General features: G+C 47.2%; 1 protein-coding gene across 1 annotated transcript in view; it reads left to right on the forward strand.

The window, feature by feature from the left end:
* Positions 1-25206, forward strand: part of P3H2 (prolyl 3-hydroxylase 2) — a 62599-nt gene that overhangs the window by 31328 nt on the left and 6065 nt on the right. The window contains exons 2-8 of the mRNA XM_021536785.2: positions 16648-16794; positions 17788-17977; positions 20647-20778; positions 21882-22024; positions 23422-23511; positions 23897-23937; positions 24399-24493. Coding sequence (XP_021392460.1) covers positions 16648-16794; positions 17788-17977; positions 20647-20778; positions 21882-22024; positions 23422-23511; positions 23897-23937; positions 24399-24493 — 838 coding nt within the window. The remainder of the gene's footprint in view (positions 1-16647; positions 16795-17787; positions 17978-20646; positions 20779-21881; positions 22025-23421; positions 23512-23896; positions 23938-24398; positions 24494-25206) is intronic.

The raw sequence follows: 25206 nt of genomic DNA on the forward strand, positions 1-25206 counted from the left end.
TTTCTGCTTCACTGCCAATGAAAGCAATATTCTGTTTTGATATTATTAGTGCTAGAAAGCCTAATCAACCCTTTTCTTTCCTTGACAATATCTGCCCTGCCTGCCTGAGAGCTGATCCACCCTGCCCAGCCAGTCATGCAGCAGGATTTCCCAAGGGCTGTGGCACAGCATCCTCCTCCCTTTCTTGGTGTTTTTCCTATTTACCAGGCACAGAGGGCTGTGGGAAAGAGTCAGGCTGACTTTGTCATCTCTGAACTGACACATACTGAAGTCATTAACTGGACTATCACATCTCAGCCGTGGGCTGAAACTTGGCAAAGAAGATTATGGGGCAAAGTGCGTGTGTGGAACAGGATAAAGTGGAGTTTCCTGTAGGAAGCCACCTGGGTCAGGGACATAAGCAAGAGGGGTCACCATGACCATGCCTTCAGATTTCTTCACAGCAATATGATTTATGGGCTGGGCACTCATCCTAGTTCAGATTTCTTTCACTGGTATTTGTGGGCTGTAGTTCATGCTGATCTGGTGTGCCTCTGACCCCTTCTTGCCAGCTAAACACATGGTTGAGTCTTGTTAGGGTCATTCATTACAGTGGTCAAAATAGAGTCATAGAAATACAGATTTCTCCCTAGGAGACTTCAGAAATACCCCTCTCCCCATCTGCAGATTGGCTATTACCAGCCAAGAAAGCTGTGAATTAAGTTCCTCAGAACCAGGCAAACCTGGGGTATCTGTTTGTTGGGTCAGTTTACCTGGGGTTGTATTGTGGCCTCCCCTTAGCCTTAGGAGATTTGCCATTGACTCTCATGGCTCTAAGTTTTGATGTTTTCCTGTACCTGTATGTGAGCTCAGAACCACCCACTGATATGCAGTAGTTGAGGAAATACTTGGGGCATGTGTTATCTCTTCTGATGTTCAGCAGAGGGTAGGCAGGGAAACCCACCCAGCACCAGTGTGGTTGGCAGCACCCTATGAAGTGTGGTGCCCAAACTCACCCATACAGGGCACTGGCTTGCCTGCTGTGTGCCAAACATGTGGACATGGCCACCACTCCACTAGAGCAGGCGTGGAGTGCTGGAAAGGGCATTTCCCTCTGGCAGAAGAAGGGCCAGAGCCCATCTGTGTGTCAATGCAGCACCACCACGCCCTGACACCTCTCATGCTTTGCACACCCTGTTTCCCAGCTGGATGCAAGCAAGGAGAGCTGAGGGGGATTTTCTTTCATTTTGTTTCACCAGCTTTCTAGTTTGAGCCTGCCTGTCACTTCCTTGCTCCAAACTACTTACTTGGCAGGGTCAGGAGCGTGAGTCACGGCCATGGCCCAGGATCCTGCCTCCTGCTTTGGCCAGCAGCACTGCAGCTGGGGCAGAGCAGATCTGCTGCTGATGCTGCAGTGTCCCTGCTTGTTGCAGGGCATGGAGGCACTCACCTGGAGCAGCGGAGAGGGTAAATTGATAAGTTAATGAGCAAAAGCACTTATTCTGATGTCTGAGCCCAGACCGTTGTCTAATGTGTTGCTTTCCAAGGACAGGGTTGTGCACACTCACTTGGTAACTGCAGCAAACTTCTCCCAAAGGCAGGGTCACTCTCAAAAGAAGTCGGTGGGAGATGCATTTACATACAGGCTGTCTCTAATATCATAGGCTGGGAAATGAAACTGGATTCTAAAAGGAGATATTCCCTAGAGATTGAATGGGCTTTGCAGAATTTGTGCTGAATCGAGATAACCTTTCCATGAGGATTGTAGGGAGCACAGGTTGTGTTCTGTCTGATGGTATCTGACTGTGTGACTTGCGCTGGACCCACTGCTGGAAGAAGAGAAGCACTTTCACTTGGCAGCACAGTGAAATACAGGATTTCCTGGAGATATCCCTTCTGGTGTCCATAATGGCAGGATCATGTGGGCCAGTCCTCAGGGATTAATCTCTTGCACCCACTGGTAAAAAAAAACAAAGAAAGTTAATATGCAGACCCTTAGAAAAACTGCCTGGCAAATTTGTTGGTGAAAATGCCAGTGCCTGCTTCTAATAAGAAAGACAGGGAGGAAGGGAGCAATGTTTTGTTTCTGGTGTGTAATGTTAAAAGCAAACAAAAAGCCCTTTTAGGGATAAAGGAGACTCTCAGAAGTGCTGTAGGCTGCTTGAGACGTGCAGAACTTTGTCCACAACCTTGAGGACTTCCAGGACAGCTTCAAGCATCATGTGTGTTGGCCAGACAACAATGAACCCTTTGAACACACTTTGGGTCAGGGTACTGTTTCCTTGGAGGGGGAAAGGGAGGCTGGTGCTTTGGTCCTGTATCAGCAGTGGTCTGTGGTGAGCCGCAGATGATTTCAGTGGATGGCAGGGCTGGCTGTGGCTTCTCTGGGCAGGGCTGGCTCCTGAGGCACTGAATCCTCAGCAGCGGGTCTGCTGCAGAACCTTTGCTGTGCAAGACTTGAAGTGCCTCTGCCCTAGCTCTGTGGATTCAAAGAGAGCTTTTAAACTAATGTGGGAGTCTGTGAAATTACCCTGCTGCGATGTGTCAGCTGTTGACACAGCAACATGACAGTATGTCATCACTTATTTCCTGCTTGAGGGATCATAAAGCCTTTTTGCATGGTTTGGTCCCATCTGTTTTCCAAAAGAGAAACTTTATTGTATTTCTCTTGCTCTCATTGTCCTCCTCTTCCAGACTTGGCCTCTGGTGCCTTTCTGAACCTCGTTCATGAGCTCTCTGGGGGGAGGTGAGAGAAGGAGTTACCCACCTTTTGTACATGTTTGGGGCTGCACTGGCCCTGCTCTGAGCCACCTCTTTGGACTGCTGTCATCTGCTGACAAAGAGGACTATTCTGTGCAGTTAATGGGTACCTAAGTCTGACCTCTTTGCCTGAACAGCCTGGGACCAGAAATGCCAGCAGGCCAGCTGACCTGTTGAGCATGAGACAGAAAAGTGTGATATGGTGCTCGGGAAGCAGTAGTTGCTTTGCAGCCCTGGTTTGAGCATCTGGACATGGTGGGAAGCTCTCAGCCCATACCCAAAAGTGAGTTTGAATCTCTAGCTGCAGTGGGAAGCCCACCCCGTCCTGAGCAAATGCAGGGATGAAGCTCCTGAGGCTTTGGTCCTCCCTGGTGCTTCGCTCAGAGCAACTGTTTTTTGCCAGCAGTTGAAAGCTGCTACTGTTGATGTTGGTCTGGTGTAAAATCCAGTCCAGAATTGATGGAAAATTGGAAGTTGTCTTTCCTGCCCCATCACAAGACAGCTTTTGCTGCTGGTGGTGTCCTGCAAAGCAGAACCTTTTCCCTTTACCGGGGCAGGAACAGGCCTGTGCAGCTGCAGGCGGACACATGGGCGGTCTCACGGCAAACCCTTCGGAGAGCTGCTGAAGGAGCTTGGCTCAGGTCTGTGTCAAGTAGGATGAGGGAGGAAAACGCCTCCAGCTTGTTTGTGGTCTGGCAGCCAGAGAACTTTCTGCTGCTGTCACTGGAAACCAGTGTTCTTTTTTACATGTACGTCGTTCCTGGAATGTTTCTGCTGCGAGTGGCTGTGGCACAGCCCGGCACCGTGAGCTCCAGGGAAGTGCTCCCGGAGAGCCGGAGGAGAGGGATGCTGCTGTAGTGTTAGGATGCTCTGTTCTTTTAACAGTAGTCTGATCTGGGAGCAGATGAATGTTTCTCCAAGAGCTTTTTGAAATTAACAGCTGTTGTTCACTAAGTCAAACAGAAGAGTTTTGTGGAAACTAAGCCCAAACTGATTCTCTTAAAAAGCAAAACCAAAATTAGATGCGGTATTATAGTTATGTGCACGTGCCAGAGGCTGAGTAAATGTAACAACAGACTTGTGACTTAGTCTTCACGCTATTTAATCCATCAATAGTTGGCTGTAAATCTCTGTTTAGAACAGAAATGTTGGAAAGTGCTGCAGCTCCTGCGCCCTGGCTGGGATGCTCTGAGCTGTTAGAGGTGCGTGGTGGCAGATCCTTCTCACTGGCTGTGATGGGGTATCTCAGGTTTTGTAGTTTCCCCTCAGGGGTTTGAGGCGAGTCCCATAGGATGTCTTTACATCCTGCCAGCTTTGCTGCCCTCTGTGACTTTCTGTCTCTGCCTGTGTTGTCACCCTGGATTGTGTTTAACCAAGTTAAAGGATCTTTGTGAACCAGATGATGATTAGCATCCTTACCAGAAGTTTTGTTAAAGTACTTAGCTATATTTCATTCTAAAAATCCTTGCACTGACATACCTGTTTCTTCAAACTTTATCTTTTCTGTGCCAAGGAAAACCAGACTTGGTACCAGTGAGAGAGAGGCCAGTTTGATTCTGCTGCTCCAGGCCAGAAGAAACTTAGTGGCTTGAAGTCTGCTAGATGGCAGAGTTCCTTTGCCTTCATCCAGGTCATGTGCTGCCATTGGAGCTGCTTGCAGATTTTATTTTCTAAATAAGTAATTTTAAGGGTTCCTGAGTTTGCTGATCAGTTTTTCAACAAAATGGAAACATTTGCAGAAAGCAAAAGGGTGAAACAACATCTGGCAACTTCCTCAGCCACTATATTTTTTGTTCTTTCTTGTGGATAAACGCAAAAAAGAATTCAAGTGAAGTCTTTATGCACATAAAACCCTCACTGTCCAAGCATGATTGATTAGGGACGCTTGCTGTTTCCCTAATTCTCTTTCTTAATCTTGGCACCATCCATGTTTTCCATCTTAACTATTTCCAGTGGAGATGAAATGTTTCTTTGTGGAGGGACAGGAGGCACCCACCCACCCACATCGGGGGTCCTCAGACAGATGGGTCAGTGTTCCCTGCTGTGGGAGCAGGAAGCCAGACCCTGGCCACAGCTCAGGGCAGCAAAGCCATAGAGAGCCTGACCCTATTTGACTTCTCTTTTCTAGATCTTGGTCTTTATAAACAGCTTGTTATGGTATTTGCCTTTCAAAGAGGAGCCAGGGTGTGGATGGGAACAGTGACAAAGAGCCACTTAAAAGGACTGAGTGAGCTCTTACAGGAGTCCACTGCATCAACAGAAAAATCTTGCAATGTCTTAAGCCCTGATGTGTCATCTGAGGTTTTTAAATGCTGTCATTCAGCCTCCCAGCAGTCAGGGCCAAAAGGTTTGTGCTCCTGTTTAACAGGGAAATTGAGTCATGGGGGTGCTTAGTGCCTGGCAGAAGAATTCCTGGTAAATCAGACCCAGAGCCAGCAACTGAAAGCAGAACCCCAGTGCTTAGAAAACACTGGCTTCTCACAGGAGCATGACTTCATGTGTTCCTCAGCAAGGGCACACAGCTCCTCATTTTTTGCATAGTCAAGCACAGCTCTGCCCCAGCCAGCACGGACTGTCTCCCAGGGTGATGTCAGTGCTGGGGCTGCTGCAGGGGCACAGAGCATGCCAGTGCTGTGAGGGGTCCCCACAGTGTCCCTGAGGGACACACAGGGTATCCTGCTGCATTCCTGCCCAGCTCCCCACGGGCTCTGGGCTGGCAGGGCTCCTTCCCTGGAGCTGCCCCAAGCAGCTGCTTTCTCCATCTCAGGCAGGCAGAGCAATGCAGGCAGTGATGGAATAAACACCTGTGTCCTGCCTCAAGTGACACGTGCATCCTTTAGGATGTTGCTTCCCGGTGCCAGTTGGGAATTGAGGAACTGAGGAGCTGGTGCTTGGGTAGGAGACCAGTGAAGGTCATCCATCACCACGGATGCTTTTCAGCTCTCGATGTGAAGGAGGTTGTGGAGGGGTGTGTCTGTACAGGGTTTCAGCAAGCAGGGCCACAAGAGTGTCAGAAGATGGAGCTTGACACAGTCTGATTAACTTCATCCAGGCTGTGGCCTGGCTCTATCCACATCTGTCCCAGTACAGGAATGTGTGCAGACCAAGTGCCCAGTCTGTGCACTGCTCTTGCCCAGGGTAGTGGTCAGTGTCTTATTTCCAGCTTGTAAGGAAGAAGGATGAAGGTACACACCTGGTAGGAGAGCACACAAGAGTCAGAAATGTGGGGTGTGCTACTGATCAGCCCTTAGCACATCTCTTGGCTGCTCTGAAGGGCAGACACGCACCCACTTCCCCTTGGGTCACTCACTCCTTTGGCCACATGTGAACTGGTCAGACTGGGAGCTGACACATCCCATCTGTGTCATTCTAGTAATTCTTGGGAAGGGAAAACTGCACCACTGGGAAGACCCACTCTGCATTTCTGTAGCTTCTTTACCAAGCCAGGATAATAGAATCAATGAGAATGCCTGTAAGCCTCAGTCGGTGGAAGCACAAGCTCTCAGCTCAAGTCTCCTCGCCTTTGTTCTCTAAGCAGGTTTGCCATAGGTCTCTCCCATTGGATGGGGATGTTTGGCAGCCCTCCGGGATGGATAGCAGCTCCTGGGCAGCTCACGGGGTAAAAGTGATGCTGCAGCAGCAGATCTTGCGATTTGGTGCTAATGGCACTCCATTACTGTGCATTCGTAGGGGGGTTCTTTAAACACTAATTAGCCTACAGTTCGATTTGATGCCGATACTCTGGGCTCTATTACAAGTCAGTAATTGTAACTCAACATCCCAGTGGGGCCCCATGGCACAAAGGAGGGGTTTGAAAGCGCTGCTCTGTGTGCAGCACATTTGGCAAAGGCTCCTTCATCCCACCGCTGGATCGAATGTCCTGATAAGAGGATGGAGCTGCAGGGCTTGTTTCACTCCTTCGAGGAATGGCATTAGGAGCCGGCAGCCCCGAGGTCTGGTTCTGATTTTGCTGTGAGACCTCAGGCTCCTTACCTGCAATTCAGGGAAAATGATACCTCTTTGCAGGGGCCTCGCAGGGTTCAGCTAAGATTAATGGAGGAGGGAGGGGAGATGAAATATCTGTGGCATTTTGTTGTTACTATTAATGATGTAGAGTGAAGCCAGGGCATCTCTGTGAATGATCACTGCATTTGCCTCTTGAGATCTGGCTGTGTTTTTGCCCTCCCCTACCCTCTCATAATCAGAACAAAGTTAAACTTTGTAGTAGAGGGGCTCAGAAACCAGTATTTCTCAGTGTCTGAAGAAAAAGAGGCACGTTTCCTGGTGTAATTAGGTCCAGGCTCTCAGGAAATGAAGGCTGTCTAGCTGATAAGTGTTTAGTAATGATTACCAAGCCAAAGCTGGGGAAAGCAAGCAAAGTGTTTTCATTTCAGAAGCAGCAAATCCAGCTGAGACTTGTGGTGTGTGTCATGTATGCAGACAATTGTCCGAATGGTATGTGGCCTCACTTGCTGGAGCATGAGCCAAATCTGCCCTGGTGCAGATCCACAGGAGCCTCTGGAGCTACCCCAGGAGCCTGAGAGCAGAGCACACATCTCCATACAGTGCCCCCGGCTGTCAGAGGTGTCATTCTGGGGACTGGTGTCAAAACTCTGCTCTCAAGGCCAGCAATTCCTCTCTCAAATTAGTAACAGTGCTCATCAAAGCTGGGGGAGCTGGAGGAGGATAAGAAGCACATTTGCAAGGGTAGAATTACATCCTCTCCAAATGAAATACACATTTCTTCAGTGGTGCTGGGTAAACTGAATGTGGCAGTGCAGGAAGGTGGGTTCTTCAGTGTGCTTTTGTTCTGTGTGTCAACCCTTACGAAAGGGAGTGTCTCCCTCAGAAATTTCAGGGTCAGATTTTGCAGGGAACTTGTCTGGAGGTTGCTCTGCTGTGAAGTCAACACAGTCAGTCCCATGCCAAGATACTCATCAACAACCCTTGAGACCTGATGTGCTCTCAATATTCTGGATGAGAAGGTGCCTTGTCCCTCTCCCTGCCCTGTTTTGTGTCCTTTAATTTCAGAAGACGCCTTTTGGTGGACACTCTGTCCATGTTGTATTCAAATGGGTTTGAGTTTTACAAACATTGAGCATTGGAGGAACTGAGGAGTTTTGCAGTGCTGCTGCAATTCCTTTTGCCTTCCAGATGAGTCAATGTGCACTCTGCAGTTCCATGTTTTCTGAAAACTCTGATATAGCCTAGTGGTAGGTCTTTCTCTACCACTCCTGTACTCTGGTGAAAATAACATGCTGATGCCTTAAAATCTCTCAAATCCCTTATTTATTGCAGCCTGTATAAATGAGTTTCAGAAGGGATTACACAACTCCCAGGAGGACAGGGCCATCAGTGGCTTTTAAGAACAGTGGTCCAGAGGCAAATCCTGGTTCAGGAAGCCTGTAAGCTGCTGGACATTGCTGACAATGCCCTGTGTGTGAGGGTCACTGTGTACCTGCCATGTACTTATGTCTTGTCCACAAGTGTCCACCCCTGGCCCCTGCTGGGGGAAGATTCCTGGGATAATCAAACCTTTGGACTGAACTTGGCAGCTCATACAGGTGGGTGTTCCTGGCAAGACCTCTCCTTTGCTTTTCAGAACAAACCAAGATTAAATTGCAGAACTATGGATATATTTTCACTTCTTCCTTGTACTCTCTCTCTTTCTCTGCAAACTTTGTTTCCAGTGCAGTGCCTTCATGCTGGCCCAGTAGTGGAGAATCAGTACTGAAATTTCTTTTCAAATATGGCAGTTTTCTTCAAACCCACCTAAGGCATAAGCTGAGTTTGCCTTCCCTTGGTGTCAGTCAGTTCCCCTCGTGGTGAGCAAAGCCCACCCCCAGTCTGTAGATCTTCTACAGACTTTGCAAAATGCTTGGATTGGAATCTGATGGTTTATTTAATCAGATCTGCAGTGCCTTAATGTCCATCACTATCATGATGGCTTCCATGAATTCAGCAGCTCTCAGGCATTATTTGCTGGTTTGTGACTTGAGCCCTGGGAAAGATATTCAAGAAATATTGTGTCTGGAAAAAACATGTATTAAAACCATTTCCTTGAAGACTGTCAAGGGTTTTGGGTGAGGGAACAATGCACAGGTATGCTGTGCATCTCTTTTCTTGTTGAAATTTATGGTTTGTTTGCTTCTCCCTTTGCTGCCCCATCACAGATAAGGGCAAGGAGAGATAACCTCTTCCTCAGATAGCACAATCCTGTTTGCAGCCCACCCTCAGGGCTCTGCACTTTGCTTTTCAAACTAAAGCTCTGGTGCTATACCATAAACCGACCATGGTGACTGAGTCAGTCAGCACCTTCTTCAGGAGAAGACCTTTCTATTGCTCAAGGCAGGGAGGCAGTCCTCAGGCTGGTACAGGCCTTAAGCCTGTTGACAAAATCCCATTTGTAGCATAAAAGGGCTGCAAAAAACAAGTATAATTTATCACCAGGTTGCTGTGGCTTCCTGGCTCCAGGATAGTGCTGGAAAACCATGTGTGTCTTCTGAGAAGGGCGTTTTCTAGGGACACACGTAGCTGTTTGGATGTTGTTAAGTAGCAGCAGACAAGCATATACATCTGCACAGGAAACTTTGGCTCCCAAAGGGCATTCCACAGTTCATCAAGTCTGACTCTTCTAAGAGGTGCTGAGCCATTGCTAAACTGTAGAGAGGGAGGAAAGTTTCTGCTGTAAGAATTTTTCTGCTTGTCTCAGATTTTTCTGTTGTGTTTTTCTTAAGTGTTTTAGTAATTACTTCCATAGAGATAACAGTGTGGAGACAGCTGGGTTAGGAGTCTGACCCAGTTATCAGTCAGTGCAGCTTGATTAGCTGCAGTGTCCAGGGAGGCAGGATGCTGGAGAAAATTCACATCTAAACTGCAAAGCTGCTTTTAACTGCCTGCCAAGTTTGTTTTCTGGTTTTCCTCTGAAAGCATGAGATCCTCCTCCCTCGATAGCAAAAGCTTCCCTCACTCCTCACCAGTGTCTTCAGTAAGATTCACCTTTCTTCTCCCCAGTATTTCCACGACTCTGGGGACCACTTGCCTCTCAGTTATCAGTCATAATATCAGATGAAAGCTCATTATTTGTCTAACAGGCAGTGCCTACAGGAGTGCTGATGATCCCTGGGGAAAGGATGGTCACATCCTGCTTTTTCCCAGCTGCTTGATTTCATTAGCTTAAAATGCCTGGGATAATCTTTGATACTTTTCCAGCTGAGGAACCTGGAACCAGATATCCAGGAGGTAGGACATGCAAGAAAAAATTCTGCCATGGAAAGCCTGGCTGGTTTTATACTGTGAATCTTTTAGTACCAAGCACTGCTTCTTGCCATTAGTGTGTGAGTGTATTTCTTCTCCCATGCTACTCATCTTCAAGGGAACTGGTTAATTACCTGGCCAAGGAAAACTCTGGGGTGTAGGAACTTCATTGGTAACCATCTGCACAGATTCCTGAGGGCTGAATACATACCACCTTTTCCTCACTGAAAATACTGTTTCACACACAGCTGCTCTCAGAGTTTGTTAGGCAGAACTGAGTGTCTGCCCTGGACAAAATGTGGCTCAGAGTGTGTTTCACAATCAGTCACATCGAAGGGTCAGTAAACACAAACACATTTCCCACTGTTTGCTCTGCAGATGAATCCTGCAATGCTTCAGTGTGTTGGAGATTTATATGGGAAGGGTCCTTCCTGCTGGGAAGTGGTTTTGCTGTGAGTAAATGCCCTGCTCCTTGTGCAGGATTTGTTGTACAAGTGTGCACTGAAGCATATAGTACACAGCCAGAAACGTGTGGAAATCTTCATTCTTTACAAGCCTGGGAGCAGTTCAAGAAGAGCATGTCAGAGAGGGAAGGAAGGGAGAATGTGAGGGTCAATCTAATTTGTTTTTTTAATGCTGAGTGGCCCTTTCAGACAGGGTTGTCCAGTCAGTCTGCCCAGCATGAACTCATGCACACATAAAATAATGCCAGCATGGCTCAAGTGAGAGATTCATTAAGAAATATGATTTCTGTCTTCATTAATTATAAGATTTTTTTCCATAAAGAATATTGAAGTGGTGTTTGGTTTTAGGTTTCCAAGAATCTCCCAGTTTCTGGAGACTTAATTCATCATCTAGTTAGCTCACTTGACCACACACCTACCAAGCCACATATGTTTGTGTCCTGAAAATTGCTTGTTGGAATACCAAAAAACCCAAAGCCATTTCTAAATTTCCTTTCTTATGAGAGATTTTCCCTGTATCAATCCTGCAAATTCGTTCTGTTTTGGATTTGGGTCTACCAGAGTGATTGGTAGGCAGCAGCACACAAGCTGGGGTGGTCTAAGAGGAACTGTCCAAAGCAGGCTGGAGGTTGTCTTCCTTTTGAAAATGAAAAAGCCTCGGAAAAGATACATGTGAAGCCTCCAGAAATGCATCATTCTTGCCCTCTGTCACAGCAGTAGCAGGGATAGGAGGCAGCCCTGTTTATCTTGAGTTGGAAGACAGGAAACTGGTAAAAGGTTTGGAGAGCAGGGGATGGTGTGGTACTGAATTTAGAGATGCCTTCACACCTTTGGTTCTTGGTACCTATTCCCTGCACTTGATTAAGATCCTTTCCTGCTGTTTGCTTGCCTTTATCTCTGATTTTGGTGTATCTGTGGGGTCAGTTGGTGCCATAGTGGGCTGCAAACACTTCAAGCATCATTCTGCAAATGTGTGACCCATCAGCAGAAGGAAAATTTCCTGATTAACTTCTCTGGAGAATTTCTTCCTCCTTATTTGCAATAATAAAATAGTTGAGACAAGGTCAGGTGTTATTTATAGCCATCTCACCGCTCCTTGCTGCTTCTGGCCTGGGCAGTAAGCTCTGCACAGACACAACGAGATTAATCCTTCATGACACTGAACCTTTTATTTCCCTTGTTGTGCTTGCAGGCTCCAGAGCCTCCTTGCTCTGCTTTGCTCTGCACTAAGCCTTCAATGCAAGACAGCAGCAGTGCAGCTGTGGAAAAGTTTTGAAAAACATTATCTGTTCAGCAAACCAGGGATTGTCTGCAAGGTTAGAAACTTTGGTTTCTAGGTCAGCTGAATGGTTTGAAATTTTTCATCACGAGCTCCATGCCAGATATATATGCTTTGCAATTAACTGAGGTTATGTGCAGGTAGGTCCAGTCCTGGCAGGGCAAGAAATGCTGAGGGATCTGACATGTTTTCCAATATATAAACCTTACTTCTGTTCCCCTCAAAAAAAAAAGTTATAATTGAAACTATATTTTTTATGATGAAGATACCTTAATATAGAAGCAGATTGGATTATGTTGGAATCCTGGATGCTGAGAATTTTAAACTTTATGTGCTTAAAGGCACAGACCCACAAGAGAGCACTGCATTTGACCTGATGTCGTGGAACAGGCTTTAGAAATTGATTAATAGCACTGGGATTATGGTGTGTAGTTGTTAGAAGTGTGTAATATCACAGGGTGGAAAACTTAAAGTTTGGGATTTTAGAATATAGAAATAAATATGAAGCCAGATGGAGGTTTTAGGGCAGAGGCAGGTTCTTCTTCTTTTCCTTCTTCCTTCATCTTCATGGGTTTGGGTGATATTTTGTAATTGGACAAAAGTCCGCATTGCTGGCTTTGAGGGATCAGTTATTTGGTTAAAAGGGAAAATAATCTAGATGTCAATTCTTAATTGGATAGTTTAGTCTTAAAAAGACCTTGTAACAAGAGATAGTTAGCCATTTGCGCCTTCCTAATGAAAAGCTGCTGAACAAATGATTACAAAACTGTTTCACTGATAAGAAATAATAATAAACACCTGAGTCTGAAAGTGGAATGCCGTCTCAAATGCCTTCAATCCCGACCTCGAGAAACAGATAGGATTAGGACAGTCAGCACAGAATGCATGACAACTGCCAATACCTGATGTTAAATTCAATGCAGTGGGAGCTCAGTATGAAAAATAGTCTGAGGTCTTGGTTATATCACACCTGTGACCTCTTTTCTCAAGCAGTCAGAATCTGTATTGCTTTGGCTACATTCTCTGAAGTCCTCTGACTTTCACACCTCTTTCATCCTTGTTTTTTGCCCTGAAAAGCTCAGGATGAGCTGGAAGCAGCTGAATGCCTGTAGTTGCTCTGGTTACAGCAGCTACCCCCTGTAAGCTGCAGTGTCAGTGTTCAGCACAAGCAGAGGTGGTGGGAGGGCAGCCCTGGCTGCATGAGCTGACTGTAAAGCTGTGCAGTGCTTGTCTCACAGACCTGGCACCCTGCCTCTTCTACTTCCTTTTCCCCACTGACAAGCTCCAGAGAGCAAACTTAAAGCACTGCAAGTTTTGGGTCACTGCAGCTGAAGCCTTGGTGCTGCTGTGAGGCCTTTTCCCTAGGGAAGGGGACAGCAGTTTGTGCCAGCTTGCTGAGCATCTGGCACCAGAGGGGCTTTGGTCAGAATTCATTTGTCTGCAAGGAGTGAAGGCAAGTGTGAATTCAGAACATGTGCCTGCACATGGAGCTGAGCCAGTCTGAGGAGTCAGTGATGAGATGAATCCTCTGTGTTCCTCTAAATTTAGGGGACCCAGCAGCTGAAGTGGGGGTAAAATCAAGCAGCAAGTTAGACATGTTTCATTGAGACAGCTTGTTTTAAGCCCAGCAGGTTGGGAACTGTGGCATCACAGGTACAAATCAGGTTGCTCAGCATGGAGTTTGCTGCCTTACTGTGTTATGTGTCACCATGCAGCCCATGAGGGCTCCATAAAGGATTTTCTCAATGGTTATCAGTGAGAATTGGGTTCAGTTGTCTAGTGATGATCAAGATGCTCACTCCAGGTCCTTTCTCCAGCCCGTGTTTGTTCCTGCACAATGCTCCAGTTGCAGCAGCCTTCCTAGTCCAAGCCACCTCTGCAGGCTGGAAGCCACAATCCCACTGAAGCCCAGGCCAGCACTGTCCCAGCTTGGAGTGAAACTGAGCAATTGCAGCTTGCTCAAATTCTTTCATCTGAGGTTCTGCTGCTAAAAATATTTTTTTCCTATTTTTCTGTGAGATGAACCACTCCTAAATCTCAATGAGGAAAACAACCACCTTCCAGCATCAAAACCCAGCATCACTTACATGTTGTGTTTTCCCCTTCTCAGCTCTAGCTGTTGGCATGTTAACATCAAAATGGACAGGGCAGGGTCTTCCCAGGGCTTTCTCAGTGATGATGCTCTGGGTTTTTGTGTCTTCTCTGGCTGAAGTACACAGGGTTTGGTGCAAAGCTGCAGCAAGAGTCCAGCGATCTCATTCCAGTGGGGTGAGCAAGCAGACCTTAGAGCACATACGGAGGTTGTGAGTCGACATTTGTCATTTTTTCCTTGCTGATTTTCATTCCGCAGTTGTTATGCACTTGCACTTGCTTATGGCCCCCAAGTTGCTTGCCATCCAAATAAGCAAATTACTACTCTGTGGGAGAAATGCTATTTTTTTTATTGTTATTAGTTAAAAACAATGGAAAATCAGGCACAAAGAAAACAAAATAATTTTTTTCCAGTGGCTGCACAGTGAGATTGTGACAGGGCCAGGAACTGAGTCCAGGTGTCCTGAGTCCCAGCCCAGACCTTTAAGCACCAAAATATCCTGCTCCTTGTGAAGTCAGAGTGTTTTGGCAGAAGTTTCCCCAGAGTGTTTCATAACTAATGTCAGAGCTAGATGCTGAACGTGTCTTACCAGTTAGGAATTTTGCTTTTATATACACTCACTGACTTAAAAACTGCCCCCAAACTTAGCAGCTGTTGGCTTCTTTGTGTTACTTGTCTTTTTCTAAGGCAAATATGGAACATGATAAATTGCAAGCTATTGAGTTGAAATGTTCTGCTTCGAGTCCACTTAGCAAACTCCAAAGGTCATCTCTGCTGTGTAGAGACAGCAGGACTAGACACAGAGTGAGCCTTGTTTGAATTTTCTGCTGTCTAGAAATCAGGCTTGTCCTATTTCACAGGGATGGATGTTATCCAGAAGAACTAAGCCCATCCTGGGATCTCTGACAGTTTTTGACAGTTTTCTGAAAAGGATCTAGAGCTAAGGGGAAAAAGAACATCCCACAGCAAACTATTGCAGGTTGTGCCTTGAGGGACCACTTTCCCTTTTGAGAGGTCTTTAGTCCCTTTTAAATCTGCACAGCCAGGGTGCTGTTTGTGAATAGAAATCTGTAGTATGGAAGAATGCAATTCCCCCAGGCAGCTCAAATAGTGACTTCTTAGCAGTCCTCTGGGTCAGGTCAGCAGCTCACAACTCCAACAAACCTTTTGGTCCATCTTGACTGTCTCTAATACCCAGCTGCAGTGGCATTCCCACAGACACTCAGCAGGACCTGAAAATTCCCTTTGTGAGATGCTCTGGTCAGTCCTTTATCCCACATCCGATGGTGTCCAGCTGCAATGAACTTTTCCAGAGTAGGATTATGTTGAAATGATCTATTTCAAAATGGAATTTATGTTTCTGAAGAGGAATGTCTCTTTAAAAAAAAAACAAACAAACAAAACTTCTGCTCTGAAGGGGTTTTGGTTTTGTATGTTCTGTCCTGGTTAAAAATTTATTATAGTCATTTTTCATGCCTGCTGGAAAGCCAAGGGATTATTATGGAGAGTGGTGTCCTTTGGAAAACTCCAAATGAAAGACTGGAATCGATGTTGTTTTTGCAGTAAAATCTGGCTTCCCTGCACATGTTGTCAGTACAGAGATAATCCTTAAAAGCTTCTGAAGTTTACACAAGGCAAATGTTTTGCGTTTCTGTGGGCACTGCAGCGCAGCTTGCTTTGGTGCACAGACGTGGGGCAGGCAGGGATGCCGTGGCTCTCACCTTCCTGTGGGGACATTCCTGTGTGCTCCCTGGGCTAGCTCTGCCCTGGAGCCTGTCTGCCCTGCTGCTTCCCTGCAGCTCTCTGTTCTCATTCTGCTGCAGGGTTTGTCTGCTGGGTACCTGTGCAGGTGACCTGCTGGACATGTCACGTGGATGTGCCTGAGCTTGCTGGCTCTGGTGCCTCAGGAGCAGCCTTGCAGCAGTGGCACGGGGCTTGGTGTGGGTTTTGCTGTCAAGGAGAACACTTGGACACAGCCTAGCCTGGGCTAGCATTAGCCTGGCCCTGGCTGACAGGTTTGGGTTGGACTGCTGATGTATCCCAGGGACCTGACTGCAGCTTGCTGGTACTCAGTGGTGTTGGCTTTCTTTCAGAAGCAAGTGTTTAGTGACTTCTCTCTTGCTAGCTCGGGCAGAGGTTTCACCTGAACATCTGTTCTGCTCCTGATTGCTCCCAGCAGCTGCCATGGATGTGTTTGGCAGTAACAGTTCTGTTTGTTTATGAAGCTTTCTCCAGGGTGAAACTGATGTCTGGTCTCAGTTCTGAATCTCTACACCCAAAATAATTTGGTATATCAAAATAAACTTCTCTTTATACCTCTGCCACCATTAGCAGAGTCTGGCCTTTTGCAGCTATACACATCTGAGCTTAATAAATGGTCCTCAGTCCCTGATTCCAAGCAGAAGCCCTCAGCCTGGACATAGCTCAGACTCCAAGGCTTTTAGAGAGAGAGTCTTTGTAGCTGCTTTCCCCTCCTCTCTCCATCTCATATCTCATGAGAGCATCTTTCCACCTGGGACTGTGCAGGGGGTTGGGGTAGCTGAGTTGAGAGGAAAACAGGCTGGATCCCATCACCAACAGACCCTGTTGCAGTGACTTGTCTAGCTCTCAGGAGCTCCAGCTTTTTCCATTTCACTTATATGGGGCTTTTCTCTCAATTCAGCTTTCTTCTTTAGCCTCTGCATTCAGGTTCTCCTTGGTTGTCCCATCATTTCCCAGTCCAATGGTGTCAAAAGGATGGCAGAGGATGCAGCATGAACTGCTGTGTTCACCTTCTACATCAGCAATCTCACTTGGTCTTTCTCACCTTGTTACAGCTGAACAAGCTGGAGGAGGCAGCAAATGCAGCTCACACCTTCTTCATGGCAAACCCTGAGCACATGGAGATACAGCAGGACCTCGAGAAGTACAAGACCACGTCAGGGAAAGTCAGCTTGATTGACCAGGAGGCCAGGCAGCACATGGTGAGTCTGAGGCTGAAGAGGTGCCCAGCTTAAGTGTCAGGAAGTCTGGAGAGGAGAGGCTGGGAGGCCAGAAGGGATTAATCTATGAATGGGGAAATTCTTATCAATACAGCAAAAGAAATGCTCCCTTTCAGCATTTTCCCTTAAGGCAAGCCTGCTCCTGCCTTCTCTAGGCATTCTGCTCTTTGTTTGAGAGCTACATCCCCAGGCTGGTCCCTCTATTCAGAGAACTCTGGGGTCATCCATGGCTGTGAACACACACCAGCAGACAGCTTTGATAGAAGCCTCCAGGACATCTCAGATCCTGTGTGTTTCCTCCATGATAGATCTTGGCTCCTGTGTGTTTCTTTTGACCTGAGCTCTGCCACCTGGGCAGGGTACATGCATATGGGTGGCTGTGGTGGTGAGGATGCAGAGTGGCAGGAAGGAGAGTGTCAGCTGTTTCCACCTCCACAAAGCAAAAGCCCAAGTCAAATGCCAAGGCCACCCCCTACTTCCCAATTTCACAGGAGCAGGGATCGCAGTTGGGTGTAATTAATGGAGGTGCTCATTAGGGACCATTTGAAGAAACAATTAGTAAAAAATTAAAACATTCTAGGTTAGGACCAATCTGTTCCCTTGGCATTCAGTGTTGTTGTTTGGTGGGAAGGTAAAGACAACAACACAAAAAGAAAACCCAAAAAGGACCCCAAAAAATTATTATTCTTTTTATATAATGCTAATCTAGGAGTGGCGCTAAGGATTCTCTTTAAGTATGGAGAAGTCCAGAAGAGCATTTAGGCAGGCTATTAGGTTCCACTGGTCCATCAACAACTTAAACATGGTTTGGTACAAGTGGTTATATCTGATAGGTATCTGAGGAGATGGTCCTGTCCCTGTGCCAGACCCCTTGTACCTCCTTTTGAGAAGCATCTGCAGGTGGCAAGGGCAGGGTGCTATGCTCCAGGCAGCATGGCCTGCTCATGGTTTGTGTTCTGCCTGCCTGCTTTGCAGGAGGACTACAGTGCTGGGGTGAGGCACTATGACAGGGAGGAGTACGAGCTGGCCATTGAGTTCCTGGAGCGTGCCCTGGAAGGATACTACTCCGAGGATGAGGATTGCCAGGTCATGTGCGAGGGACCGCAGAGATTTGAGGAGCACGAGTACCTGGATTACAAGGCTGGTCTCTATGAAGCTATTGCAGGTGAGATGTTTTTGCATTTTTAGAGTTCTCACCCTTGGCCCTGAAATGTTTTTAGTTACTGAGTTTGGGCCTTTAGCTGGATTTGTTGAAGGGTCTTCCCTTCATCTCTGCTGCTGGTGAGTAACGCTGCAGGAGGCTCCTGGAAGCCCAGAAAGTGCAAACTCAGAGGACAGTGAACTAGAATATCTCATTTTGGTTCTGAACAGAAGCTGAGGTAGAAGAATTACATTTCCAGACACGTGGAGCATTTGCAGCTTTCTGTTGGAGCTGGAAGTTTAGGTGCTTTACATAAACTGCTCCTGTTTCCCCTGTACACAGTCTCACACACCTCCCTGGAATCTAGACATTGCTGGCCTTTGTTTATGTTTTCTGTTTCTGAGAGCATGTGAAGAGAGCAGCAGAGTTCTCTTGGCCATGTTCCAGGTGGCCAGGAAAGCTGCCAAAAAGGCTCGTAACATGGATTTTCTCCCCATCCAAAAGGATGGATTTGTCATTAGTGGAGGCCCACCTAATTATGATCTTGACTGAAATCTCTGGAGAGAATTGAACATTGCTGTGTAATCTTCAGATTTGCATGTGTGGCTCTGAGCCAGAGAGGATTAAAACAGTTCATTCTCAGTGGAAATGAGATTACATTTAATTAGTCGTAAGGGAAGGAAGAGCAATAAATAAGGGTTTGTTTGGTGACAGAAATCTTATTTATCTGCTTATGGTCTTGGAGTTGCATCAAGCCCTGAAATCTTGCTTCTTATGTGGAAAATACTTCACTCAGATGCAGAATGTTTTTTGGGTTAGTATAATTCTGTTTGTGTCGAGACAGGAAATCTAATTGAAACAACAAAGAGGAGAAACCACCAGCATACCAGATGGGAAGCTGTCCTGGTGGGGTTTGTTTACCCATTTGAAAAAACAGAAGTGTTGGAAAGGCTGACTTGGTACCAGTGTGGCTGTCAGCTGATCAGGCCTGCTTCCAGAGCCTTGACCAGGACACCAGGACACCCGTCAAGAGAGCAGCCTTCAGTGGCAAAGCAAACCCAGCGTCCTTCTCACTGAAAGCTGCTGCTCTTCGAACAGGACAAGCTGTCCCTGTGCTGGGCAAGTCAAGTGCAGCCCCAGTGAGCTGAAGGTGTTTCTGTGCTGGCCCTTGCTGAGCACTGACAGGGTCATGGTGTGGTGGTGCTCAGAGCAGGACGTCCTGGGAGGGACAACAGCCAGATGGTCCCTGCAAGCGCTGTGGCTCAGCCATAACAACCCCAAACCCCAGCACCATTCAGGCACCCAAGGGAACATGGAGTTGAGGGAGGGAAGTAAGATCCTTGATTAAGCTGCTTTTCTATAGGAAACTAGGTGGCTCCTTCCAGGACAGCATAATTCAAAGTTCACCCCTGGTCCAGGCACTCAGGCCCAAATGTTTCAGTAGGGAGTGGGAACACATAACGTACCAAGAAAAGAGAGTTCAGGTTTCTCCCAAACTCATTTCTCTTTAATCCCAAACTGATTTGCTGTGCTGCTGCTTGGGGTTGAAACACTCTCACCTTTACCCCCAAGGACAGATACATTTCAGTGAATTGATTGCAGTACCAAGAAAAAGCACTGCTTCCCAGTAATGGATTGATTATTTCGGATCTAGGATGCTTAAACAGGTTTAAATTACAACAATATGATTTATGTCCTTTCCCTTCTTGCTTTTCCTAATGCTATACCCTGGATGTGCATGATAAGTCAGATAACTAATCAGGCTATCTGACAAGAGAAAATAGGCACTGTTCTGAGTTTCCACTTGATTTCATTGCAAATTCCTCAGGTGGTTTTTATGGCAGCTCTAAGAAATATTTTGGTAGCTGAGCACATGATTATTTTCAAGCTTGTGTTTGTTTCTTAAGGTTTTTAATGGTGTGCAGAGACAGAGCAAGTAAATTAGATTTGTAAGTACATTGCAGCAAAGGCTCCAAAATGGAATCAGATGTCAGTGTTGGCTTTGAAGTTGTACAGCTGGTACAATGCCTGCCTATATGATGGAGTCCCATTAATTAAGAAAATTTGTTAATGGCAGATGTTCATCATGTGCTTGTGATTCTCTGGGGGATGCCTCATCTTTGAGACGCAGCACACATGGGGATTTCTGCTGCCCAGATTTGCCCCTTGGACCTTTCAGACTGGCCTTGCTGAGTCGTGCTGAGACTCTGCACCAAGCCCTCTTAGCTAAACATCCTAAAAAAGGAGCTTTCTTGCTGCAGGAAAGGAGAGGATTAAAGATGAGATGAAGGAAGGGACTCTGGAGCTGGATTTCATGTGGCAGCACATGTGGCTACCTTGTCTTCACCTCTCTGCTTGCTTTCTGGGTTTGTCTCTTGGGATTGAAGTGCTACCTGCAGTCCCTGCACGCTGCAGCAGCTCCTGCCACACCAAAGAGATGCTCAGGCTCCCTCTACAGTTGAGAAAAGGAGGAAGGCGTTTCTTAAAGGGGGCAAAAACATAACTACAACTCTGTGAGATTGGCTTTGGGGAGGAACCTTAGCTCTTTCCCTCGGTGCACACTCACCTGCCGTGCCAAATCAGTGTGAGTTGCCCATCCTTCAGCTCAGGAGTTTGAGCCTCTGTCTGTCCTTGTCTGGGCACCGTCCCCTTCCCTCTCAGCTCAGACCCCCTTGTGCCTGTTTTCCTGGCAGATCACTACCTGCAGGTGCTGGCCTGCAAGCACGACTGTGTCCGGGAGCTGGCCACGCGCTCGGGCCGCATCTCGCCCATCGAGAACTTCCTTCCCCTCCACTACGACTACCTGCAGTTTGCCTATTACAGAGGTAAGGGCTCTTGGACTGTTCCTCACAGCTCCTGCTATGAGTTCTGTTCATTTTGTGCAAGTGCAAATTGTTCCATGTGGGAGTAAAGCTGCTTCCCCTGATGTCCACACTGCAGTGATGCAGAGGCATGGTCTGAAAGAGAAGCAAAGGACGTTGGAAATTGTCTCTTCAAAAGTCAGGTTGACTGAAATACAATTTAGTAGTTTTATGAAGGTGTTTTAGATCATCAGTCAGGTTTTAAAAGCCCAACTTTTAGCTTAAACATTACTATTCTTTAAATAAATCATGCTTTTTTAGTGTTCTTTCATTTGCCATTTGATATTAAAATCCTTGAGAATTATATGTTTCACATTTTCTGAAATGAACTGATACATTTTCTAAATTAATATATAACAGATACATGAGTTAGGTCAAGCTTATCCCAAGATGCCAATTTTTGCCAATTACCAAATATTTTAAGATTCACAGTAAAGTCACAGGAGTTGGTAGCATGGCAAAATGTCAGGGGTTGGCAGTACTAAGAAATGATGCCCAGTTGTGTGGTTCTGTGTGCTATTTTATTATGTTCTGTTGCATAAAAGAAAATAAAAATCTGCAGCAATCTGCTCTCTCAGGCTTTTGCTAATAACTCTTTACTGAAAAGGGCAGACTGTGCAAGGATCAAAATTGCTATTAAATTATTAAGATTCTTCATTCATCAATGGGAAGAAAGTAGGAGGAGTCCATATATGTTGTACAGGCTTCTTTAATCCTCTGCCCAGTTAGAGGTTAGGGTGAAAACCCCTGGGCCCTGAGAGATACTGCACAGATAAGAAGCAGTTTGATGCCAGACAGTATCCATGTCCTGCCCATCCAGCTGGATCCAATTTGGATACCATCTGGTCTGTGCATGATAGCAGAAAAGTCTGGTTTCTGTGCCTCAGTTTCCTTGCTGGTGAAGTGGAATGATTAAGACAAAGTGGCATCAAAAGAGCCCTATAAAGTCCTGGGCTGCCTCTTCAGCTGTTGGGGAGCTCAGGCTGTGTTTCCTCCCTGCAGAGTCCCCTCCTGGGCTCTGTGTGAGCCCCCTGTGCCCCCCTGACCACTGTTGTGTTGTCTCCCAGTTGGTGACTACGTAAAAGCCCTGGAGTGTGCCAAGTCCTACCTGCTCTTCCACCCGGACGATGAAGATGTCCTGGAGAATGCAGGTTATTACAAGGGTCTCTTGGAAGGGACAGTGGATCCAGCCACCGTCAAGCCCAGAAAGGTGAGAGTGAGTGACACCTCAGAGCTCTTGGTGGGAGGCTTTAACAAAACAATCCGGTGGCAATAAAAGCAGCTTGGCCACTTTCCCCCTGCGGGACCACTTGAAAAAAAAAAAGCAGCAGTGCTGGGCTTGCTGGTGATGCTGAGGGGGTGATTTTCAGGGTGCAAGTTCAGAGTTGCTGGTGTGGGGGAGAAGCTGGTGGACAGGATTTGCTTTAAATGGGGAATTCAGCCTAGTAAAGCCTGAGCAAGGGCAGGGAGGGCAGTGACCAACAGTGTAAACCCTCCTCTTGCCCAGTGCTGTGACGGACATGGGGAGGAGGAATGCAATGAAACACCAAGCAAAGGGCAGCATCTCTTCAGACAGGGCTGGGAAATACTTTCCCAGGGGAGGCTGGGATCTCAGCATTACTCTCAAGTCTCTGAGCTTGGAGTTTAGCCTGTTTTGCACACAGTAGCTCTGCTATCACAGGGTTAGGCTGGGGTCAAAATCCCAAACAATGTGTGTTCCATCACCCAGCAGGACAGGCTTCCTCTCCAGTATGGGCAGCCCTTATCTGTGGCCCTGGGGGTGCCTTAATCATAGAAGTTCCTCCCATGCCATGCCATGCCATGCCATGCCATGCCATCCCATCCCATCCCATCCCATCACTGGTCATTGGAACTGGCAGGAACTGGTTTTTCCATTCCTGTGGAATTCCTTGACTTCTAGGGAAATCAAGGTGAATTTGGTAAAGTACTAAAAAATAAAAGCAAAATTATAAAAAGGAAAACAACAAAAAAATGTTGGTTTCCTCACAAAACGAATCTAGGAAAAAAACCCTATTTGACAAAAACATTTAATTGTTTACAGTGTTTTGAAGTTTTCTGTAAAAGAAAATAATTTATTTTTGCTTTGCACAGTAGTTTTCTGGGAGAAATACCAGTGTTTTGTTTGCAGATTTTTTATTCAAGATAAACTGATGGACAGTTTCCAGCTGGCTTTGCTTTGTGGCCCCCATCCAAGCACTCTGAGGGCATCCCAGGGCCAGGCTCCATGTGGGGAACTGAGGCACGGCCCAGCCACAGTCCCTGCCCCACCAGCCTGAACTTTTCCTCATTCTGCAGCTGGGGTTTCTCTGGCCAGCCTTTTGCCCAGATATTTTGAGGCTCTGCAAGGTGCTCAGGGGTTTCTGCCAGCTATGGACACGTGTTTTGGGGATTCAGGCTCCCTAGGTGGGTTGCTGAACACCTTCTGTCGTGTACTGAGTGTCTCAGCCTTGTGCCTGGGGTTGCTCCAAGCGCCGCTCACCCCCCAGCAATCTGCGGCATTGCATGAAAATGAGGCAGAGCTGCATTGCCACTGTCTTGAAAAAGCTGGGCCATGTGCAAGTGCTCCTGTTTTCCTTCTCTTTCCAGGAGGCCAAGGCGCTGCTGCGGCGCCACAAGCTGGAGTCGCGCCTGCTGCGGGCGGCCGCGGCCGGCCTGGGGTACGCCTACACGGAGCCGGTAAGAACCCGCCCCGTGCGGGGTCTCAGCCTGGTTTGTTCCCTGCAGAACAGTGATGGCCAAGGAAAGAAGGCATTCCTGGGGTGAAGGAGAGGCACAGGCAGCCTCATCCAGCTCTCGTGCCTTGGTGTCGGAGCCTCAGCCACTGCCGTGGTGATGGCGTGAGGCACAGGTGCCTGGCCAAGCTGGGCTTCCTGGGTGCTCGTCACACTGCGCCAGCTTGGGTTCACATTTTCAATCTGGTGGACTCAGGCCATTGCCCAGAGTTACGTGGGATGGAGTCAGAGAGGCTGGCTGATGTCCCTGGGAGTCAGGCAGAGCAGGTAACGCCCTGGCTTTGGCTGCAGCATTAAAGTTAAGGAGTTTGTCCTCTCTTTTCCCACAGAACTACTGGAACAGGTACGGCGCCCGCCAGGACGAGCACAGGTGAGCCACAGTCACCCCAGCTGAGCTGCAGCTCCACCACTCCCACGGTGGGATCAAGGGGATGTGCTCATGGTGGGAACCAGCCTGCCACTCAGGGGTACTGCCCACCCGCCCAGCACACCATCCTGGTTGAATTAGGGCCCTTTGCCCCTTGCCACTGCAAACATTGCCACAAAAACCTTATTTTAGCTGAGTGCCTCAACACCAGCAATGGTTTAGAGGGAGCTTGATTGCTGAGGCAAGTGGTGCTGGTCAGATTTGTTGGTGGAAACTGTTGCTCACATTGCCAGAAAAGCAATGTTTGCCACAGGGTGAGGGCTTCAACTTGTATGGCTGTGACATTTGTACAAAGTACTGATTTGCTTGGGGTTTTTGTGTATTAGTTTCCAAAGGGAGCAAAAGTTCAAGCTGAAGAACTTGTGGCCAAAGTCATGATATTCCTCTTCTCTTTTGCTCCTCAGTGTCCCATCAAGTATCAGCAGTGAACCAGAGGATGGGCCCCGGCTGTCCCTGACAAAGAAACCCATGCCAAAGCCAGAACGAGAGCTGAAGGAGGGTAGGGCTGATAAACGTGTCTCAACAAAATTGGGGTTTTTTTTCCTGTTGCTAGAGACTACAGACTGCAAAGGCTGGCCACTGAGCAATGAGGGCCATTTCTATGTGAGAGAGTTCAAGTTTTGTTTAAGAGACAAGTCTTCAGTGTGCCACAGCATTTCTGGGTCTGTGGATCCCAGGGCACTCCTGTGCCCTTGGACTTGTTTTTCCCACCTGCTGGGCTACTCAGTACAGAGCCCTGAGATGTGGAGCTGGAAGGCTGGGTCTTCCTCACCATGGGGAAAGCAAACCAGCAAACAGGAGTCTTCTGTGCAGGTGCTTTTTAAGATCAGGGTGTTGTCCAGGCTTCAGAAGGATGGATGCTGGAAGCAGCCTGTCCTGATGCTTTGCTAAATGTGCTGGATCACACCATACTAGCAACCACTTCTCTTTGCAGACTAAGCTTATGACTTTGTGTCTTAGTTCACATGAAATCACTTGTTTATAAGCCTGTCAGCAGACATTTCAACTGATTTCAGCACATTTTCAGCAACCACAGAAAACACCATAACATCTTCTACTAAAGACAGGATTTTTCCCCTTAACAATTTTGAAAAACAATATTGTAGCCAAGCACCAAAGCAGTCCTTGCTGCAAAACAACAGGGTCTCAAGCCAGGAGGTGTCTTGTGTCTCTAGTGAGCCAGCTCCACAGCAGCAGGCAATTAAACCTCCC

Source organism: Lonchura striata, chromosome 10 (assembly GCF_046129695.1).
Source record: "Lonchura striata isolate bLonStr1 chromosome 10, bLonStr1.mat, whole genome shotgun sequence".
In the NCBI taxonomy this organism is placed as follows: Eukaryota; Metazoa; Chordata; class Aves; order Passeriformes; family Estrildidae; genus Lonchura; species Lonchura striata.